A 24,745-nucleotide genomic window follows, 5' to 3' on the forward strand; every position below is an offset into this window, starting at 1 on the left:
AAAGTGTTGAATCAATAGTATAACACCTTAAATTGCACAAATTATTTTTTACATTGGAAACGTAAAACAGACCATAGATACCAATATTTTTCATCTCAATAATGCAACAGAGTATTCAATTTTAAAAATCTATGCTTATAAAATCAGATTTTTACACATTGGAAATTTAAATTAAACTAAAGGGAATGTGAATTCAGTGATCAATCAATGTAATTGTTGTGACTAATGTGTAGTAATAGTGAGGGTGAAAACACATGGGGGCACATTTACTTACCTGGTCCTGTCGCGATCCAGCGGCGCATTCTCTGACGAAGATTCGTGTCTTCCGGCGATTCAAGGTCGTGTGTACGATGTCCACTAGGTGTCGCTGCTGTCCACTAGATCCGCCAGAGTTCACCATCCTATTCCTGGTGCATGTAAGTGCGTGTGAAGCAACACATTTTTTTTTTTTTTTTTTTTTAAATACCGCGGTTTTACTGCCCCCCCCATTTCCGTTACATACATGCCGGCGCCTAAGCGGCACAATCCGATCACATGCGCCAAAAACCTGAGGCAATTCGGTGCAAACCGGTAATTTTCGGGAAACCTGACGAAAATGAGCAATTCGGGCCCTTAGTAAATGAGCCCCATGATATGGAAAAAGATTTTACTTTTAAAGGGAACCTGTTATCAGGTTTTTACCATTAAACCTAATTTCCCATTCTGTTTTATTATAAAATTCCGTCGCTCATAAAGAAAAAGTAACTGGCACCTCCTTGCCAGCGGACTCACTGATTCACAAGGGGTGTGTTTTCTGTTCTCCAACATCTTCCTCATTCCCCCCGGCCTCATGCTGTCCGAGTCACATAGTGACTGGCTAAAGAGAAAATATTCCTTTGGAATGTACGGAGACGTGTAAGGTGTTTCAAATTGTTAACATTCTGAGAACTGTATGATGCTTTGATGCTTTTTTGTGAAAAAGTGACAATTTGGCCATTTGTACCTATTTTCTGATACGGGGTTCAATGCCAGAAACAGTACATACATTTTTATTTTTGCTAGCATTTTGGGACATAGCAATACCTAATATGTTTTTGTGCATACACTTTTTTAGGTCCCCAAGGTGACTTGAACCCTAGGGAGTCTGATGCTTCTTACCATATACTGCAATACTACTGTTTTTTACATACTGTATATACTATACAAAAAATGTGCTGAAAAATGTCCCCTCGGCTTATACACGAGTCAATAAAGAGTAAAAAATACTTAAAAAATAATAAACTTATATACTCACCCTCCGGTGGCCCCGATGTGCAGCGCTGCTCCCCCGATGTCCATCTTCTGTCGGGCGCCACCATGTCTTTCCCCCGGCCGGCTGTATACCACTGGGGGCAGTGCTGTATACCACTGGGGGCAGGCTGTATACCACTGGGGGCAGGCTGTATACCACTGGGGGCAAGCTGTATACCACTGGGGGCAGGCTGGCTGTATACTACTGGGGGCAGGCTGGCTGTATACTACTGGGGGCAGGCAGGCTGTATACTATATGGGGGCAGGCTGTATACTATATGGGGGCAGGCTGTATACTACATGGGGGCAGGCTGTATGCTAGTGGGGGTAGGCTGTATACTAGTGGGGGCAGGCTGTATACTAGTGGGGGCAGGCTGTATACTAGTGGGGGCAAACTGTATACTAGTGGGGGCAGGCTGTATACTACTGGGGGCAAGCTGTATACTACTGGGGGCAAGCTGTATACTACTGGGGGCAGGCTGTATACTACTGGGGGCAAGCTGTATACTACTGGGGGCAAGCTGTATACTACTGGGGGCAGGCTGGGCTGGCTGTATACTACTGGGGGCAAGCTGTATACTACTGGGGGCAGGCTGGGCTGGCTGTATACTATAGGGGGCTGGTTGGCTATATACTGGGGGGGGGGGGGGGGAGGGTCGGTGACCAATGCATTTCCCACCCTCGGCTTATACTCTAGTCAATAGTTTTTCCCAGTTTTTGTTGGTAAAATTAGGTCTCGGCTTATATTCGAGTATATACGGTACTAATTTAATACACTTCAGTAAGTTCGTTGTACTTTCCCACAATGGAAAGATTTTCTTTTTTTTTTAAATCAAGTCTTTTTGATTTAATCTTTTTTTCAAACAAACGGAAAAATATTCCGTCCATCAAGAACACATGCCCACACGCGGGAAAGACTTTCAAACTTCGAACATCATACGGTTCCCCTGAGCCCAATTATCAGTATGACTATGGCAAACTATTTAGGAGTAGTAGCCAGTTATTCAACCTAATATTAGGTCACAAGCTACTACCATAGAAAAAAAACGTTTTACCGATTAGCAGTTTTTTAAATTTGAAAACTCACTAAGGGAGGAGCCTAAGCAATGTGACCCAGTTGTTTGAAGGCTCCCATGTATAGTCCAGGAGAGACAGATATATACAAGGGCGGTGTATTATTCTGATTATTCTGACAGCAATTAACAGCTACAACGTTCATTGCCTCTATCACACGAACATATGATTTCTCCAGTCCGGTATTTCTGTGCTGTATGAATCCGTATATATGCAACGTATTTCATCCGTATGTGCACGTATGTCACTGTATCCGTACCGAATGACAGAATGCTCCTTCCACTGGTTCTGGCCTCCATGGACACTGCATGTATATACGCTGCAGAACCATATGCAGCACGTTTGCAACACATATTTTAAGCATCTAATGGGGCATACAGAAGAGAAATACTGGAGAGAATAGAACATGATTAATGTCTCGCTCACGGTAAAGTACACAGTACGGCTATGTATATGTATGGCTGTATTGCCCATTGAAATGAATGCTGACGTGCGCTATCTGTATGAACACTGACGTGTGAAAACTGTTGAATGCTACAGTGCCATGTGAAAAAGGCCTACAATGTGAAAGGCAGTAGAAATCTCTTTTTAAGCTGTACAGGTCCCAGATATGTATATGTGCCCCTTACATAGATGAAACAACTAATTGTCCTTATTTAACCTCTTGGCGACCACACTGCCAGTGGCATAACTACAAGCTGATGGGCCCCAGTGCAAAGTCTGTGCAAGGCCCCCGACTATAATATATGGTTTATAGTAATAGTCTTCTCATATGGGAAATTGACACCATAAGGGCCCCCAAAACCTCTTGGGCCCGGGTGCGACCGCAACCTCTGCACCCCCTCAAGTTACGCCCCTTAAACTGCCAAGGAGAAGCCCACAGCGCTCTCCATAAAGTACAGGTGTTTGCTGTATTATACAGCAGACACCAGCCAATAACTGCTGCAATTGGTGCTGGCCCTGACTGTGACAATTAACCATTTAGGTTTTGCAGTCAACGCAAAACAGCAACTAGACAGTTGGGGTTGTCGATTGATTATTCATGAAGTTCATTTTATACAGGGTATAGCCTCCCCCTGCAGATATGTACACTTTCTGCTGCCTACCCACTACACGTCAGTCAAGGCCAAGGTCTTTAGCGGTCCTGAGCTTCATTTAAAATGATAGAATCCTATAATACAGTCATTAGTTACATAAACAGAGAAGTGTTTGACCTTCAGAGAGCGTACACAAGTAAGTGGTCCCTTGTGCAGCAGGATGGCACCGCGTGCTCACATTAGAAAGCCATTATGGAAAAGAAAAGCAAAGTAAACATAGGATGAGCCGCCACCTGTAACCAAAGAAGTTAATGGTTTTTATATTTCATTGGTTGATATGTTACATACAATAATACTGTAATGGCTATACGAATACTAATACTAAAATCTGCAGGTTAAAGCCTTTTATAGTTCTGACTTTATCTTGTTTGCTCCGACAGTATTTTTAATAAAAAAAAAGAGATAATATTTTAGATTATATATTTTGTGTGCAGGGGGATGTGGGGAACATTTTTTCCAATATTCTTCATTAACAAATGCTGCTTAGTTTGTAAAAGAAATCAAGTTACTCCCTTCCATAGAGATCCGTATTCCCACCTGTACATTGTGTATATATGGAGGCTGCATCTCATCTCTCTGTTTGTTTACACATCTCTGAGCAGTGAAGATTGACCCCTTCACTTTCAGCTTGATCTTTCAAAATAATGCTCATAGCATAGCATACTGCAGCCAGGGAGAGAGCAGAAAGCTGTGTAACCAACAGGAGAAGAGAGAGACCTTCTTCAATTTGGTAGACAGATTTGCATTATGACATCACGGTAACTAAGGGTTAAGGACAGCCTGTTTCTTTACAAACTAAACAAAATTTCTTAATGAAATATGAAAGAAAAACACTCCCCCCCACAATATCAAAAACCATCTGCAATGACAATTAACTCTTTAAACGTAATTAGGAAAATTTATCAATCAGTTTTGCATTAATTTGCTTTATATTTATCAAGGCTTTTAGACACTTTTCAGACACTTTTACAACGAGTACTACAAAATGGTCGTGGTCACTGAAAAGAGGGTGTGGCTTTTCAGGAAAAAGTCAGTTTGCCAAATAATATGCTAATGCACAGAATTTTGGAAAAGTTTTTGTGCATAAACTAACTCAACTAATAGGATGTGCAAAACAGTCTAATACTATGCCAGAATCATACATTAATCTGGATATGAATACAGGCAGTCCCTGGGTTACATACAAGATAGGGTCTGTAGGTTTGTTCTTAAGTTGAATTTGTATGTAAGTCGGAACTGTATATTTTATCATTGTAATCCCAGACAGAACTTTTTTGGTCTCTGTGACAATTGGATTTTAAAAATGTTGGGTTGTCATAAGAATCAATATTAACACTAAAGCTTCATTACAGACACCTGTGATAACTGTTACAGCTGATTATTGTAGCCTAGGACTAAAGCACAATAAATTACCAATATCCAGAGGTCCGTTTGTAACTATGGGTCGTATGTAAGTCGAGTGTTCTTAAGTAGGGGACCGCCTGTACATCTAGTCTAAAAAAAACTCCGCTATGTCTTACCATACAAACACTTTTGAAAAATATATCCCATTAATCTCCAAAAAAAAAAAAAAGTTATGAAACACAGATTTAAATAATTGAGGAAAGTTTTAAATGGTTTATCGGAAAAGGGCAATTTCCACAGAAACATGTGTCAGAGGCTTTGTCCCATGGATAACAAAAGTCTATACGGAATAGAATGCATACATTTACTAGGTTCAGTCGAATAATCTACATTTCTTCTACATTCTATTCTTTAATTTTACAATAAATTCAGGAAAAAAGACGTAATTAATAAAAGGTACAAAAAGGAAGGTAAAAAAAAACATGTAAAACATAATGTGGCACATTTACTAATGCGTCCAAGTTGCGATCCCCGATCCGAACTCTCTGACCATGATGCACTGTTCTGCGTAGATCCACGTAGATCCTGCGCCTGATATCCTGCATGTGTCGCTTCCCCCGCTTAGGTCCGCCGGAGTTCACCTTCTTCTTCCCGGTGCATGTAAGTGCTTGGCTTGCGACACAAATGTAAATGTTAAATCCCGCGATTAGTCAGAATCCGATGGCCCTTCCCCCCGATTTGTGTTGCGTGAAAGCAGGCGTGATTGCGACAATACGATCGCGTGCGACACAATCCCCGGTGTGATCCCCGAAAAGTCGGGAAACCCGACGAAAATGTGGCCGCGGGACCCTTAGTAAATAAGCCCCAATGGTTCTTATGGAAAGTGTTGTAAGGCAGTGCAGAGTTAGACTAGACAGTCTTATTCTACACCAGATTCATAGAAGTGTCTGGTGCTGGGTGATAAATCTGGTGCAGTATAAGTCTGTCTAGTCAAACTTTGCTCCTCCTATTAGTTGGTTTATTTTACTCCAGAAAACTTAAACAAAATTCTGTCAGGTCAGCATTATTTCAGGCGCACTGAATTTTTGCCATGAGGCCACACCCTCTTTTCACAGGCCTAGTAGTCATAGAAGTATATACAGCCCTTTTTAAGACTGACAGTAGGTAACATTTATAACTTATCAAATTTTATTAGGGTAAAATGGTACAAAAGGTGGTATAAAAAAGGGCTAGCGGTTTTCGCCCTCATCTTTTTTTGCACCATTTGCTGGCATTAACAGGCCTCGAAACTAACAGGGGCAAGGCCCCGATAGGTGGCAATGCAGGATAACAGCCTCACCATCGCCAGATATATCGTTTTTTTCAAAGCCAGGACAACCCGTTTAACATTAGTTACATGCACTTAGGCACGGTTTCAGTAAAATTTCATTTGTTTGCCCTTTTATGGTAATAGGTTTCACTCGCATATGATGCATCAGTTTACAAAGAGGTGTGATGACTTATCTTCTGTTAATCAAATTGTAGTTTCTAATGGCCCTACTTAATACTCTGTGATTTGCATCAGAAAGCAGGCGAAAAATTCCAAACGCAGTAAAATTGATTTAAAAAAAAACTAATTTTCTGGCATTTTCTTACAAGCTTGGTTTTTGCAGCTTTTACTGTGCAATCCAAATGACAGCTCATTTTAATTCTTTGGGTCGTTATGATCACAGAAATTGAAAATTTATATAGTTTACTTATGTTTTAATATCGTCGAAAAATAATAACTTTCCGGAACTATGCAGGACAAGCTGATTTTTTTCATTGATAACAATTAGTGTATGGTACTACCTTTCAGTTCACTTTTTATTGGTGGCAAAATGCCAAAAAATAGGTTATGATAACTACAGTCATTACATTGGATATTTTTATTTTGGGACTAGGTCTATTTCTTCCACCGGGCGGTGCACTTGACATCCACAGACACAAGCTGGAAGATAAGGAGGGGGCCAGCAGCCGTTGCCCCCAGTACAAAAGAAAACATGCAGTTCCCGGGTTACGTACAGAATAATTTTTTTAGGTTTGTTGTTAAAGGAGTTTTCCCACAAAAGAAAGTTCTCACATCTCAATCCCCTCGTGATGTTAACACAATAAGGATCATTTTAATACTTGACAATTTTATTCAGTTTTATTGTTGTTTTAGTTCCTATCACTCCCTAGGCTGCTCAGGGCAAAATCCCAGGGTGTGGGCGGGACCGCTCTGCCTAAGCCAGTACATATCCAGGCCCATCTGTAGTTTTCTAGAGATCATTTGGATGTTCCAGAAAAGTATTTGGAGAATGTCATATGGACAGATGAAACCAAAGTAGAACTGTTTGGTAGAGACAGGGGCGTAACTACAGCGGTAGCAGCCATAGCGGCTGCTATGGGGCCCACAGTGTCAGGGGCCCCAGCATCCGAACTTACACACTAAAGAATGGTGAATGTGCACCTTTGTGCACATTGTTTATCATAATATGTATATAACAGTGAAATCATCTACAATACACAGCGGAGTTGCGTACAGCAGGACTAGGAATCACTCTCATCTCTAGCTTCCTGCTGTCTGCTTCCACCAGCTCCCGGCATTGCCCTGGATATGGAATAACTGCTCTTAGCTATAACAAAATGGAATGGGTTAACAAAAAATATTTTATATGTATCTATCTCCCTCTCTCTCTCTCTGTCTTTGACTGTCTCTTTCAGCGACTGTTACTGACTGGCTCTTTTAGTGTGTCACTGACAATCACCGACAGTGTCTGGTCAGTGAGAGTCACTGAGAGAGACGTTCAGAGACAGTCACTGAGAGAGACGTTCAGAGACAGTCACAGAAAGAGACATTCAGAGACAGTCACCGAAAGACCATCCGATTAATACAGGAGGCATAGTACGAATTATTATGGGGGGTACTGTGTACACGTAAATTAGAGGCCTCTGTGCATAAGAAAAATCATCTGGGATACTGTACGTATGCATATAGGGACTGGGAATTGGTTCTGGTGCTGTGTTTGGTTCTAGTACTGTACTAATTTATTGAACTCCATAGTGGTGCTGGATTTATATACTAAGCTTTGTTCTGGTGAAGTTTATATGTAAATTACTATTATATTAATAATATACTGTACAATATTACTGTACATGTTAATTAAAGAAGGATTCTACATATGTTAGAAATAATTGGGGGGGGAGCTAAGCTAACATAGTGGGATAGTGCTGCATGCACCATAATCCATACATAAATGTATGTCTGTAATATTTTTAATTTGTGGGGAGCTGCAGGAGCTACAATGATAATCCATCTCTGTCCATACCTTCCTTCTCCTCCTGTAGTCCTGACAAGGATGTTGCTTTAAAATAGCGTTGAGCGTGGCACATCCTGGGCTGTATTGGACCACATGAGAAAGCCTTGAGTCCTGGCTGGCAAGCTCTGTGTTGGCGTGAAGGCCTGGGTGCCCACAGAAAGGGCTCTGAGTGCCACCTCTGGCACCCGTGCCATAGGTTCGCCACCACTGCCCTAGGGTATATGAACCCTAGGGGTTCTGTGTTCTCCAACAAAAGAAGTATTGTGCTAATATACTGCCCAAATATAACAGATGGTGGCACTTAAAAAGCGATCTGTAGCAGCACAGATTGTGTAAAACAGCAGATAACCAAGAAGAGTCTTTATTTTTACCTCCCAAAAAATTTCAATACAACTAGTGTCTACCACTGCAAATTGTGTTACAAGATAGACAAGCTGCTGCTAAACTTTTTGAAAAGAGAGAGTTAAGCACGGGCCTTAAATTCTCACTGACTTTTTCAACAAATGTTGCACAGAGAGTTTGAGTGAATACAAGAAACTTTTATTTATTTCTCTTTTAGAGAACAATGCCTCTTTAACCCCTTACCGACATTTGACGTAATAGTACTGCATGTCAAGTTTCTGGGGCTGGCTCCTAAACGGAGCTGACGCCAGAAGCCGTGGGTGTGAGCTGTATACTATAGCCGACACCCGCCTCTAACACCCACGATCGGAGATTTCTCCGATCGCAGGTGGTAACCCCTAACACGCCACAGTCATGCTGACTGCCGGGTGTAAGGGCCATTTAACGTGAATCGGACACCCCCTGCGGCGCTTACCAGGGGGTTCCATGGCTCTGATCGCAGCCCCGGGACTGCGTGATCCTCTTCCGGGAGCCCGGTCCTGCCTTCAGGACCCAGCTGGAAGCACACTGAGCATGTGCAGCATGTGTTACATTACACAGTGTAATACATTTGTGAAGAAGAGCCAACCTGTAAAAGTAAATTTAAAAAAGTTAAAAACATTAAATAAAAACACATTTTAATAAAAAGAATTAATTAAATAAAAGTTAAGGTCCCCTAAACACAAATATTCCCTATACACATGTAATGAAGTAGAAAAAACCCACAAAATCGCCTAAGAAGCCCCTACATATTTGGTATCACCGCGTCTGTAACAATCCGTACAATAACTCAGAAACATTTTTGGACCCGTGCGGTTAACGCCGTAAAAACAAAACCCAAAAAACTTGCCAAAAATGTACATTTTTTCATAAATTCTCTTCAAAAAAATGTTCTAAAAAGTGATCAAAAAAAGTTATGTGCGCCAAAATGGTACCAATGAATAGGAAAACTAATAAGCCCTAAACCAGGCATGTCAACCAAAAAATATTGAAGTTACGTCTTGGAAAAGACGGCGATGCAAAAACAAATAAGATTTCCTCTATATTAGTTTTTTTTCCAATAAAATTGTAAAAATAAATGAAAAGCTATATAAATGAGGTATCACTGTAATCGTAGTGATCTATAGAATAAAGATAATATAGTATTTTTAGTGTACGGTGTACGACCCCAAAAAAATACTAAAAGAAAGGAAACCAAAATTGACAGTTTTCTTTTCACCTTTACAATCAAGAGTTATAAAACCTCATCAATAAGCGAATGACCCACTAAAATGAAGTATTTGTAAAGTGCATCTCATGTCGCAAAAATATAAACCCTTATATGTCCGAATTGCCAAAAAAATAAATCTTGTATAGCCAATAAAAGTGACAATGCATAATCTGCTCTGAATGGCGCAGCTTCACTTCGATGCTCTGGCGTGTCACCACCACAAATGGGGTATTGGTATATGTGGGAGGGATTGGGTATCAAATTTTGTGGAGAGTTTTGGTATTTTATCCACTGAGAATTTGTACATTTTCTGAAAAACACATTTAGCCAAAAAAAAAATTTACTTTCAAAATTGCATCCGATTTTTTTTTTATCACCTGTAAAACAATTAAAGGGTTAACAAACTTCATAAAAGTTGTTTTACATACATTGAGGGGTGTAGTTTCTATAATGGAGGAATTTATGGGGTTTTACTTTTATTTAGGCCTCTCAAAGTGACGTCCCTCAATAGCAGGATTTGGCATTTTTTATTGTGAAAAATCGCACCTAACATTCAAAGCCCCATAACATCCTACAAAAATAAGACAATGCATAAAAAACCATGTCCACATAAAGTAGACATTCGGTGAATGTTCGTTATTGAGTTTTTTTGCGGTTATGACTATGTGTGGAAAAAGTAGAACATTTTGAAGTTCGAAAATTTTTCCGAATTTTCACCAAATATCTGATCTTCTCATAAATAAATGCAAAACATACCACCAAAATCTTTCAACTAACATGAAGTACAAAGTGTCACGAGAAAACTATTGGGGCGTGTCAGGAAGGTGAAAAGTGGCTTAGGCGTTAAGGGGTTAAACACTTACTTTGTTCTTTCTTTAAACCCACTGAATTCTCTCTTGCTGGTGAGACAGACAGACGTTGGCATGAGGTTACACAGGAGCTTCATGCAGAGCGGAGGGGGTAGCCGTGAATCACATCAGCTAGATTCCCACCCTGATAAAGAAATACACAGATCACATATTGTCCTGAGGCGGGGTTATTGTACACACACTGTATTATGGATTTTATTTTATTCATAGAAACTAAAAAGGAAATGTATGCGGTTTCTAAATATAAAATTCATGAAGTAAAAAAAAAATATATATATATATAATAATAATAAAGGAAACAACAGAGACAGGCTTACAGTAAGTAGTTCACTTCTTATCCCTTGTCCTTTTCCTCTTAATAAAACTAAGCAAATTAAATACATTCTTCTAGATGTACATGACACACATATTTATAGGAGAGGATGATGGGAGAGAACAGATCGGGTGAAGGGCGCGATGACCTCTAATCACGGTTTTCATTGTTTAATCAAACTCACTCGCTTCCATTAAACATCTGAAGAACACAAGAAGCAATTGATTTCTCCATTAATATGGTTCCTCCTACATTCTGTATAAATGTGGTGGTCTCACAGTCTTGTTCTGGTTTCAAGCCTGACCACGACAACTCCATATTATATTATATTATATATATATATACACATACACACACACACACTATAAATATACTGGTATATGATACATATTTGGTACATTTGGACAAATTAACTCATACTAATATTTAGACAACATAAACTTAGACCACGCAGTCTAAAGACGTGTCATTGTAGAATAATAGAGATAATGTAGAAAAATCTTTCAGCTCACCAAAAATAAAGACGCCGTATGTAGAGGATGGAGTCAGGCCGCTCCGAGATGATGGAACATATGGAAAAAAGGTAACTCCAGCGTTAATTCAAAAATTTCTTTTCAAAAGTGAATAGGGGAAAAACATTAAAATCTAACCTTTAATGAAAAAACGTTAAAAGCCTTGTGGAGGGAGAGCCATGATGTATCTCACAACTGATCCTGAGTCATAGTGGGGCGTACAGGTGGAGAAACAGAAGACATTTAACAGATTAAAAACGCCCAAGAAGGGAGGATCAAAGACCAGGGGCGTAACTTGAGGGGATGCAGAGGTTGCAATCGCAACCGGGCCCAAGAGGTTTAGGGGGCCCTTATGGTGTCACTTTCCCATATGAGAAGACTATTACTATAAACCATACATTATAGTCGGGGGCCTGGCACAGACTTTGCACTGGGGCCCATCAGCTTCTAGTTACTCTACTGTCAGAGACTGATGTGGCAACGGGAAGGACGGAAAAAGAAAGAGAACAATCAAGCGATTGGTGGCAAAAACAAAAAGGAGAGACCAAAGTATAAATGAAATAATACATATTGGATTAGATTAGACTTCTAATGCCTCATAGAGATATTAATCAAAGTGTAATAGATCAGATCTAAGATTTAAGCCATGACAATGACTAGTGTTTAAGGGAAGTATCCAAAAGGCTTCGCAAATAAAATTTTTCTCCAATCTCCACCTCGCTTGGGCGTGGATACTTTTTCAATGATTACAGCAGATATATGATTGAATGAACCATTATGAGTAATTTTAAAGTGTTTGGCTATATTGGACATATTATGAAAGGATTTCTTATTCACATCGTTCACATGTTCATACAAATGGGTCTTAAACTTTCTGACCGTACAAACCACATACTGGGCACGACATTGTGTGCAGCTGATTGGCTACACCACATGATGGCTATCATAATTCACGTAGTAATTTATACCATAAGATACAGGATTTGGAGTGGTGTAGCTAAAAAAGACGCATCATTTATTGTGGCTTAGGAGGTTTGATACTATTTTATACTTTTATATCACCTAATGGTTATCTTTTGGGGTACCTAAATTCTATGGCATGTTGCTAAAGTTTAAGCTTTGTTCCCTTTCACAATCACTTTCAAAAGTTGCAACTTTTCCTGCTTAGAAAATCTGATGAAATGAAGGCAGCACACATACACAAACAATGTGGCCTTTCGAAAGTGCGACTGGAGGGTGAAAAAGTAGAACAAGACAGGTGAAGAATGACAACAAAATATCAAAGATTGGAGTAAGGCCTCATGCACACAACCCTATATGGAGTGGTGAGCTAGCCACACAAATTACAGCCCCCATAGAGGTCACTGTGTGGTGAGCACATTGGGGCACATTTACTAAGGGGCCGCACACTGCATTTCCATCGGGGTTTCCCGACTATTTGTGCCACAGTTAACAGGAGGTTTTGGCGCACGTGATCAGATTTTGGTGCCGGACAATCCGACTGATTCAGACTAAGCGTGGAATTTAAAATTCAAATTGTGTCGCAAGACATGCACTCACATACACCGGGAAGAAGAAGGTTAACTCCGGCGGACCTGAGCGGGGAAGCGACACATGCAGGATCTCGGGCGCACGATCTTAGTGAATCGCGCCGGACTTTATCCTCGTCGGACAACGCACCTCGGGGATCGCGAGAGAACCGGGTAAGTAAATGTGCCCCATTGTGTCTCGCTGCACTGTGACTGAACCAGGAGGCCAATTATAGAGCAGGTCCAATACCTGTCCATATCATGGCACAACGTGGCAAACAGACCCATTTCTGCATGAGGCATAAGGGTAGGGTCAAACCAGCCATGATCATACATAATAGTTTTATAAAGGAACAGCTCGCAAAACTTTACCCTAGTAGTGATGAAAAGTGACCATGGGCTGATCTGCCAAAATGACAGACAGACAGACAGAAAGAGAGACACAGAGAAAGAAAGACAGACAGAATGACAAAGAGCTAAATAAATGGATAGATAGATATAGAAATAGATAAGTAAATAGATATAGAGACAGATAGATATAAAATATTTTTGTTAACCCATTCTATTTTGTAAAAACTAAGAGCAGGAACGTAACAACAGCCTTAGCAGCTGCTACGGGACCAATGTTGCACAGGGGCCTGGTATAGATGGCGGGCCCTTCGCTCCCTGCTACAGCAACAGCACAGCAGTAACAGGGGTCCCGCTACCTGCAATGTAATGGGACCCCTGCTGCTGTGCTGACCAGGCCCACCTGCACCCTACATCTGCACCTGCCTGTAGAGTCACCCACCGGCACAGTCGAACATCCTCCTACCTGCCCGCCAGCACCACCGCCGGCCTGGGAACCAAAAAAGCAAGTGCCTTTATATGTATCTGTGTATATGTATGTATATATATTTTATACATATATATGATATAATATCTATATATATATATATATATTGCTGTTTGAGTGTATATGGTGTGTATATGCTATATGTATACTGTATATATATACACAAGTATATGATAAAATGTGTATATATATTATGTATATGTCTATGTACTTTACTGTATGCTTGCAAATGTATGGATACAAACATACTGTATGTGTATATACTGTATGAATGTATATATGAGTACATAGATGTGTGAGTATAAGTGTATACATGTGTGTATGTTTGTACGAGTGTATAAAAGTGAGTGTATGATTGCAGAACACCATGTGTGTGTATAGAATTATATAAATGTGTGTATATGAGTGTGATTGTATAAATGTGCAAATATTTATATATTTTTAATGGGAAGTGGGGCCCCTTGCAGAAATCTGCTATGGGGCCCAACCTCTCCTAGTCACAACCCTCTCTAAGAGCAGTTATTTACTATCCCCGGAAATTCCGGGATTACAGCTAGTTATATATATCGTTTCATCCCCTCTGAAAACAACAAAAACATATGTATAACTTGCAACAAAAAAAGCTGAAAATTGTACTCATTCTCTTTTTTTTTTTCCACAGGGCTTTGGGGGACAACCTTAACTGAAGACACAGCAGAAGACCGCGAGCTGTTTGTAAAAACCACACTGAGGGAATTACTGGTCTATATAATCTTCTTGGTGGACATTTGTCTATGTAAGTTTTTTTAGTAATACAAACTCACACATTTTGGATGCTTTTTAAGATAAAAGCAGCATCATGATAAACTAAATGATATACACTCACCGGCCACTTTATTAGGTACACCTGTCCAACTGCTCGTTAACACTTAATTTCTAATCAGCCAATCACATGGCGGCAACTCAGTGCATTTAGGCATGTAGACATGGTCAAGACAATCTCCTGCAGTTCAAACCGAGCATCAGTATGGGGAAGAAAGGTGATTTGAGTGCCTTTGAACGTGTCATGGTTGTTGGTGCCTGAAGGGCTGGTCTGAGTATTTCAGAAACTGCTGATCTACTGGGATTTTCACGCACAACCATCTCTAGGGTTTACAGAGAATGGTCCGAAAAAGAAAAAACATCCAGTGAGCGGCAGTTCTGTGGGCGGAAATGCCTTGTTGATGCCAGAGGTCAGAGGAGAATGGGCAGACTGGTTCAAGCTGATAGAAAGGAAACAGTGACTCAAATCGCCACCCGTTACAACCAAGGTAGGCAGAAGAGCATCTCTGAACGCAGAGTACATCGAACTTTGAGGCAGATGGGCTACAGCAGCAGAAGACCACAGCGGGTGCCACTCCTTTCAACTAAGAACAGGAAACTGAGGCTACAATTTGCACAAGCTCATCGAAATTGGACAGTAGAAGATTGGAAAAACGTTGCCTGGTCTGATGAGTCTCGATTTCTGCTGCGACATTCGGATGGTAGGGTGAGAATTTGGCATCAACAACATGAAAGCATGGATCCATCCTGCCTTGTATCAACGGTTCAGGCTGGTGGTGGTGGTGTCATGGTGTGGGGAATATTTTCTTGGCACTCTTTGGGCCCCTTGGTACCAATTGAGCATCGTTGCAACGCCACAGCCTACCTGAGTATTGTTGCTGACCATGTCCATCCCTTTATGACCACAATGTACCCAACATCTGATGGCTACTTTCAGCAGGATAATGCGCCATGTCATAAAGCTGGAATCATCTCAGACTGGTTTCTTGAACATGACAATGAGGTCACTGTACTCAAATGGCCTCCACAGTCACCAGATCTCAATCCAATAGAGCATCTTTGGGATGTGGTGGAACGGGAGATTCGCATCATGGATGTGCAGCCGACAAATCTGCGGCAACTGTGTGATGCCATCATGTCAATATGGACCAAAATCTCTGAGGAATGCTTCCAGCACCTTGTTGAATCTATGACACGAAGAATTGAGGCAGTTCTGAAGGAAAAAGGGGGTCCAACCCGTTACTAGCATGGTGTACCTAATAAAGTGGCCGGTGAGTGTATATCCATTATAGGATTTGTGTATTCCATTTTTTGCTATCACAACTGGAGTTGTTCTATTTATTGCCACCAGTCACGGGGGTGGACTTTGGGATTGAACAGTCAAGTGTGCACCAAGCCTCCAGTCAGCTACGTCATCAAAACTTCTCCTGCAGTTTTCTTCTCTGCCGATTTCTGCCCTGCCTCTCCCGCCTTCCCGTCCTCTGCACTCTCATTCAGAATCTCGGACATACGCATGCTCCGCATGCTGTGCACCTCGCCGTCGCGCAATTGATAGCTGCCCGCGCTGCTTTGTGCATGTGCACGTAGAGGGAGCTGATCAGCCTGTTAGAATCTAGCAGCATGAGCTCCTGCTCTACCGGCGCATGCGCAGTACACGTTTCTCCCTCCGGATATGCATTGGGCCGGATATGATATACCAAACGCACATGTCTGAGATTTGAATGAGAGTGCAGAGGATGAGTAGGGACGGGAGGCAGGGCAGGAATCACCTGAAAAGAGAACTGTAGAAGGAGTTATAAAGACACGCCTGGACAACATTTAATGCAGCCTATAAGGTACGTTTAGCGGTTTAACAGGCACCCCGCTGGTGACAGGTATCCTTTAAACTATTAGTGTTTATTGTATATGTTACATTTGTTGTATTTTATTTTAATTTTTTTTGTTAGATTGCATTTAGTGTGCAGGTACAGAATGGCATCTACAACACCACCACATATAGGAACAGTCTGTAGTAGAAAGTGTAATAGGAAAGTATTAGAAGATCTATAGTTCCCCGATACTTTCCTGTACATTCTAATTTTAATCAAATTAAATTTAACTATTGTTCAAAGGGGCTGTCTCACTAAAATAACCCCGGCTTCTTTCATTTCTGTGACATAGAAGAAAAATTATTGCAAATGTCATACAAATCTGTCCAAACTTCAGTCTGATTTTTAAATATGAATTTCGAATTCTAAATCATTTCAGTAGTTTAGACAAGTTTATTTCACATTACCTGGCTCCCTGCCAGCAGTATGTGGCAAGTCCACGGGGAGGGGCAACTGCAGCCTGTGTGTGCCTTTGTCTGCTTATGCATTCTTCCACTACTCTACACCATCCCCCTCCCCTGCATGAGTGTGAGGAGCAAAGGCTGCAGCTGTCCCTCCCCTGGGACTTACCCCACGCTGCTGGCAGGGAGCCAGGTAATTAAACTGATATAAACTACTGAAATGATTCAGAATACTGAGAAAGGCATTTTTCTAATCAGCATTGGATAGGATATTGGACCCTGTCACCAGCTAAAAATGACATTCCTGTGGACAGGTTCGCTTTAAGTAATATGGAAAACTACCATCTTCCTTGGGCCGAGGGGAGGCAAAGTATAATACAATGCTCCCATACTCCGCAAACCGCCTGATGAAAATCTCCAGTGTCAAAGCACATTACAAAAAATAATAAAATAATAATAATGGAATAAAAATTTGGAATTTAAGGGCCTGAAATCCATATTATTTTAAGGAAGTGTCACAAAAACCTGCCTATACCCCATTCTGGACCTGGATAGGCAAAAACTTCTCAATCAAACACATGAATGAAGTTTGAAATATTAAGAAATTCACCTTTCGTTATGTTCATTTCTGACGAGTCCCTGGAGCTTTTCCTACTTTTTACTCAAAATGTAAGAGCCAAAAAGAGAAGGCTGGGTAATGACCGCTTTTTCCTTTCTATTTGCATATGCTATGACCCATCAGTGTGCAGCAGTCCGAAGTATAAAATAAACTCTGTGCCGCAGGCTGACATATAACAACCTAGTATGGAGGGTAAAAGCAGTAAAGTAACTAGAAGCTGATGGGCCCCAGTGCAAAGTCTATGCCATGTCCCCTGACTATAATGTATGGTTTATAGTAATAGTCTTCTCATATGGGAAAGTGACACCATAAGGGCCCCCTAAACCTCTTGGGCCCAGGTGCCATCGCAACCTCTGCACCCCCTCAAGTTACGCCCCTGCTCCCATAACATTGCATTAACTATCATGTAGATTCTTGCTGTAATAGTTTAGTAACCAGTGATGACTGGAAATACAATTTACTCTGTAGACTTGTACTGTCTGCTGTATTCTATACAAACATTCCAAACAAACCATCTCTGTGCAGTGCAGACCCAATGTATTCAGGCAGCACCTGGTTCTTTCTTTTGCTCTGCATTGTTTAAGGGTTAGTATTGTTTGAATATTTTCATGTACTTTATATGCAGATTTAATGTAAAGGAAAATACAAAAAAAAACTCATAAAAGCACCGTACTCATACCATGTATTTGAATCCAGCGTAAGGATGGCTGTTACATGGCTCCTAGTTTTTACTTACGAGAGCGTAAAATAAAAATTGCCCAAATTGTGTTTTTGGTTATTTGGGTAGGAGTTCAGTGTGGAATGGTTTTTGTATGAGAAATAGAAGTAAGGGACCAAAATTGTGCTTGGTGTGTGCAGGAGGCAGATTTTCTAAGTGGGGTTAAATCATAAAACAGTCTTTAAAAAAATACATTTTTGGATGAGTTTTTTGGTTTATTTTCTATTTTATATAAAGTTATTTCTATACAGGGACAGTGGAAAGAACTCAACTGTGTGGTTGCACCTCAGTCAGGGTATTTAGGGTAGCATAGTGGCTGAGTGGTTAGCATTACAGCCTTGCAGCACTGGGGACATGTGTTAAAGTCCCAGGGTCAACATCTGCGAAGAGTTTTTATGTTCTCTCCATGTTTGCATGGGTTTCCTCTGGGTCCTCCAGTTTCCTCCCACACTCCAAAAACATACTGGTAGGTTGATTACATTGTGAGCCCCATTGGGGACAGGGACCGATTTGGCAAGCTCTGTGAAGTGCTGCGGAATCTGTGAGCGATATATAAATAAAGAATTATTATTATTATTATTATATGGAAGCATGTATGCATACCTCCCAACATTTGTGAAAAGGAAAGAGGGACAAAATGGCGGACAAAATAATCTCTGAGAAGATCCCTCTCTATATATCAGTGCATTGTCTGTGTCACAGTGTAAATGGCAGATAACACTTCTTAGTTACCAGAAATCCTCAGCTCTGTATCACTGGGCTTATAGCTCAGTTAGTTAATCTCCTGTCTATGGTGCACAAGGTCCCAGGTTCGAATCTCAGCCTGGCCAAAACTTTAGAGCCAAAGCTCTTTTAATTTTATAAAGAGCTTGTGTCTGGGGAAGCCCTGGAGACCATATATGGACAGATGCTGATCTGACCTGATGACGTGGTCCCTGCTCTCCGGCTGAGCCGACACTTCTCTGAAAAGGATTCCCTGCCCGATGTCTGCTCTGGGGAACCCTAGGAGATGCAGTGACCATATATGGACAGATGGAGATCTGACCTGATGACGTGGTCCCTGCTCTCTCCGCTAAGCCCGACACTTCTCTGAAAAGGATTCCCTCCCGATGTCTGCTCAGGGGAACCCTAGGAGATGCAGTGACCATATATGGACAGATGGAGATCTGACCTGATGACGTGGTCCCTGCTCTCTCCGCTAAGCCCGACACTTCTCTGAAAAGGATTCCCTCCCGATGTCTGCTCTGGGGAACCCTAGGAGATGTAGTGACCATATATGGACAGATGCTGATCTGAAGCTGATGACGTGGTCCCTGCTCTGCGCTAAGCCGACACTTCTCTGAAAAGGATTCCCTCCCGATGTCTGTAGAAGCCATTCTGTACTGTGAGTTCTGGCTTTCAAAGTATTTACTATGCGGACACAGCGCCGGGACACAGCGGGACCTGGGGGGAAAATCCGTGACAATCTCATAGCTGCCCGTGACGCAGGGCAGAGGTACGAAAAACGGGAAAGTCCCGTCAAAATCGGGACGGTTGGGAGCTATGATGTATGGCCAGACTGATAAATTGGTTGTGAATGGGATGAAGTGTCAAGACTTGAGTGAGGCTCCCTAATATATGCTTAATATATAATAAAATTGTGATTTAAACAACATAAAATTGTTGCCAAGAATACTATTTCCCAGGCAGTGTCCTCTGTTGCACCCCTTACATCCAGCAATTACAGAATACTTACCAATGTCAGGTGTCTTTATTGCATATTACATTATCAGCAAGTCACAAGAAACACTCAGATAGCAAAGAAATATAAAGAAATAAAACAAATAATATTCAGTGAAATTCCACAGCAGCAATCAATGATACGTTGTGCTTATATGATACAGATGGATTACATTTACAATACATTGTCTTGCAGTGACGTATGGGATGACAAGTTCTAGCACCTACTATTACACCAATGTCATGTCTAATCTTTTCCTGAACACCGCATCGGATAGTGGGGTTACTTTCCAAAGTATTGGCAGTATGACAGATTTCTGGTCGGTGAGTAGAAGTATTTCTTATATCGACCCCCCCACCAGACACACATACGGTGAGGACATTTATCATATGGAAATCAAAGGTGCGCCTTATAGTCTAGTGTGCCTTATATATGAACCGTACTTACAGACAACAGCTGCCTTGAACTGTGCACAGGTCTGCCACCTGCTGGTCATTCATCCTTATAATCAGGTGCGCCTTATAATCCGGTGCGCCTTATATATGAACCTAGACGTTTTAGCAGGTATTTATTGATGGTGCGCCTTATAATCCGATGCGCCTTATAGTCCAAAAAATTATGTAATACTTGCTGTAACTGTAGATGAAGTAGTTTCATGCAGTTTTTAGGCCTGAATACGAGAAATAAATTGTCAGCAAAGAATGTGATCCTAATAAATAATACCATCATCAAATCAAATTAACTCTTTAGATTCTGGTTATTTCATCAGAACACTAACTACTGCCATTCTATCTTCTAGTATGCACAGGGTCCGTTACTTGATGGCCTTTATTGGACAAATTGGTACAATAACGCTTCTCTTGACAACAATCAGAACTCATTTATATACTACGAGAACCTGCTGCTCGGAGTCCCCCGAATGCGACAGCTGAAAGTAGAAAACAATTCATGCGTCGTGCATAAGGATTTTAGAGAAGACATCTTTGGATGCTATGATACGTATTCTGAGGACGAGGAGGACAAAAATCCATTTGGGTTGATTAATGGGACAGCGTGAGTACTACATGGTTCACACTAGGATGGACATTACTATATCTCCCGTTACAGTTTTTTTTTGTGTGGGCATTGACATATAGTACATGAAGTTGGGGTGAAGTACGGTGTACTCTCCTTGGTTTTTTGGCTCCATTCCAACAAATGAAAAATCATTAACAGAGAATTAGATAGAAACAATAAACAACATGCTGCTGGTTTACACCCCCCCCCCACCCCCCGAATCTGGTGATAAAGTATATTACCGTATTTTTTTAGGACTATAAGGCACACAAAAAATCCTTTGATTTTCTCAGAAATCAAAGGTGCGCCTTATAATCCAGTGCGCCTTATATATGAACCGTACTTACAGACAACAGATGCCTTGCACTGTGCACAGGTCTGCCACCTGCTGGTCATTCATCCTTATAATCAGGTGCGCCTTATAATCCAGTGTGCCCAATATATATGAACCTAGACGTTTTAGCAGGCATTTATTGATGGTGTGCCTTATAATCCAGTGTTCCTTATAGTCTGAAAAATACTTTAATTGAATCTTAACTGGTTCCAGATGCCCACTGTTAATTTACGGCAGGTAATCTGGGTCTCTACAGCCCACAGCATAGCATATTTACATACCAGGCAATAGGGGGCAGCTTGCTGCCCAAGTTAACAGGCAGCTGAATGTCGGGTCCCCCACTGCAGGCAGCAACAGGAGACACATGGGGAGAAGACAGTAGCAGTACTCACCAATCAAGCGCTGTGCAGAAAATAGAGGCAACGGTAGGTCCTTTGCCTCTTTGCATCTCGGCAGTCCCTGACTTAACACATGATGCACACGACTAATGCACACAAATGTAATGGGGATCATCCGATCACAGTCCCCATAGATATCTATGGCCCCTGACAGCGGTACAGTGAGCATGCGCTGTCTCACTGCACCGTGACCATGCACAGAAAAATATTGGACATGTCCTATATTTTGCTGTATTACGGCATATTATTGTGTTATTTCCTCAGGACACTAACTATTGTGGTTTCCTGATATAAGATGCAGTACAAATGATGTGCCGTAAATTTTGCCTTAAATCAGCATGTCCTATGTGGTTATGCGGTATCAAAACCCCATCATATGTATTATACTACAGAAACAAAATCCATGTACAGACGGTCCCCGGGTTACTTACAAGATAGGATCTGTAGGATTGTTCTTAAGTTGAATTTGTATGTAAGTCGGAACTGTATATTTTATAATTGTTGATCCAGACAAACTTTTTTTGCTCTCTGTGACAATTGGATTTTAAAAATGTTGGATTGTCATAAGAACCAGGATTAACAATAAAGCTTCATTACAGACAACCAGGACTAAAGTACAGTAAATTACCAATATCCAGAGGGCCTTTTGTAACTAGGGGTCGTCTGTAAGTCAGGTGTTCTTAAGTTGCTGTATGCTGTATGTTGGAATGTGGCCAGAGGGATTTCTCAGGAACATATACCGTATTTTCCGGACTATAAAGGCGATTTCCTTAGAAATCCAAAGTGTGCCTTATAGTCCGGTGCGTCCTATAGAAGGGCAGTGGAGGGCAGCGGACCCGACTTACAAAGGTCCCCGCTACTGGAGGCAGCAGATCTCCAGCGGGAACTGCAGACCACGCGGCACGGACAACAGGCGCCATAGCGCAAACCAACTTCTGCCGCGTGGTCTGCAGTTCCCGCTGGAGATCTGCTGTCTCCGGTAACGGGGACCTATGTAAGTAGGGTCCACTGCCCTCCTCCACCTGAACGGACCCCCTTCCCCATCTCCCTGGGGAGACCGCTTACCTCTTGCCGGGTCTGTGGAGAGTCGCTGGTTGCGACCTCTCCGCTCGGTTTTGAAGCCACGCCCCCGGGCCTCCGCCACGCCCCTGGACCCTGCGCCTTATAGTCCAGTGCGCCTTATATATGGATTTATTCCATATATAAGGCCTTTATCACTAATGCGCCTTATAGTCCAGTGCGCCTAATAGCCCGGAAAATACGGTAATTGGATGTACATATTCTAGAGGCATGAGGTTATCAATTTCCATCCACAATCATCTGGGTGCTGCTGCTTGAACCCACATACAGGGCACACATGTGACAGCCACAGCTCCAGCAGGAAAGTTAAAGCAAATGACAAGATAAAGTAAAATGTCGTAGTCATGGGATCTAAAATGATAGAAGGTGACAGATAATTGTGATCTTTTCTGATTTATTTCTCACTAGATGGACATATTTTACAGAGAAAGAACTAGGAGGCTCTTCCCACTGGGGGAAATTAGCAACTTACAGCGGAGGAGGTTATTACACAGATTTTCAGTTGACAAAGCAAGACACGTTTAGGACGCTGCAAATTCTAAAAAGCAACCTGTGGCTGGATCGGGGAACTCGAGTAGTTTTTATTGACTTTTCAGTGTACAATGCCAACATCAACCTATTCTGTGTTATAAGGTAAGGTTATCTTTGTTCACGTGTGCTTTGTCTGTATTGTCTGGCTCTACCCTAACAATTATGCTTTAATAGTATCTAAACACCTAAATATATATATATATATATACACAGGCAGTCCCCGGGTTACATAAGATAGGGTCTGTAGGTTTGTTCTTAAGTTGAGTTTGTATGTAAGTCGGAACTGTATGTTTTATCATTGTAATCCCAACCAGAACTTTTTTGGTCTCTGTGACCATTGGATTATAAAAATGTTGGGTTGTCATAAGAATGAATATTAACACTAAAGCTTCATTACAGACACCTGTGATAACTGTTATAGATGTTTATTGTGGCCTAGGACTAAAGTACAATAAATTACCAACATCCAGTGGTCCGTTTGTAACTATGGGTCGTATGTAAGTCGAGTGTTCTTAAGTAGGGGACCGCCTGTAATGGGGCAGATTTACTTACCGGTCCTGTCGCGATCCCGCGGTGCGTTGTCGGACGAGGATTCGACTCTGCCGCAATTCACCAACATCGTGCGGCCGAGTTCCTGCATCCGTCGCTTCTGTGCCGAGGTCCGCCGGAGTTCAACTGCATCTTCCCGATGTGAGTGTCTTGCGACACAATTTTAAATGTTAAATCCGTGCGCTGGCCGAATCCGTCGGGTTGTCCGACGCCCCCGCCCCTCCGATTTCTGTCGCCTGCAAACCGGCGCCGATGTGACACAATCCGATCGTGTGCGACAAAATCCCAGGCCAATTCGGCACAATACGGAAATCATCAAAAAACCCGATGAAAATGCGTCCGACGGACCCTTAGTAAATGAGCCCCAATATAAGAATACAGAAAATGTACTTCTTTAAAGGAACCATCAAAACAAAGCATGATAAACCAGGGTCACTCATAGATCCAGACACTGACTGTGGTAATCTTCTTAAATTTCTTATCTACAGTGTCCTTCTTTTTAAAATCAGACCCGCGTCTGCGCAGCTCTGAGCAGTGACCGTACAGATGCGGGCCTGCTGTCCTGTGCATGCACATACAGCAGGTTTGTCGGATGAGGGCACACAGCTGCGAGGAGCTCCGTGCCGAAGATTTCGGGTAGGAGGAACAAAGAGGCTACTGGGGTGTGGAGTAGGCAGAGCTGAGGTAAACAGCGCGACTACTCCACACCCCAGTAGCCGCTTTAGAAAATTGACATATTCTGATAATAAAAGTTATCAAAAAAGTGCGGAGACGTGACTAGCTCTTAAAAGGGCTCTCCTTACGTCCTATAGATCCACCTTTATACGCAGATTCGTGGTGGTAGGTTCCCTTTAATAAAGTATATTACAAAGTTTACTATTATCTGCCCTATTGTCAAATGTTTAGCTACGCTTTAA

The 24,745-nt window shown here is 41.7% G+C and overlaps 1 protein-coding gene across 1 annotated transcript in view; it reads left to right on the forward strand.

Annotated features, from left to right (window-relative positions):
• PKD2L1 (polycystin 2 like 1, transient receptor potential cation channel) overlaps positions 1-24,745 on the forward strand; it is a 64,660-nt gene that overhangs the window by 3,953 nt on the left and 35,962 nt on the right. The window contains exons 2-5 of the mRNA XM_072130114.1: positions 14,415-14,528; positions 20,076-20,203; positions 20,680-20,933; positions 23,157-23,381. Coding sequence (XP_071986215.1) covers positions 14,415-14,528; positions 20,076-20,203; positions 20,680-20,933; positions 23,157-23,381 — 721 coding nt within the window. The remainder of the gene's footprint in view (positions 1-14,414; positions 14,529-20,075; positions 20,204-20,679; positions 20,934-23,156; positions 23,382-24,745) is intronic.

This window comes from Engystomops pustulosus, chromosome 11, assembly GCF_040894005.1.
Source record: "Engystomops pustulosus chromosome 11, aEngPut4.maternal, whole genome shotgun sequence".
In the NCBI taxonomy this organism is placed as follows: Eukaryota; Metazoa; Chordata; class Amphibia; order Anura; family Leptodactylidae; genus Engystomops; species Engystomops pustulosus.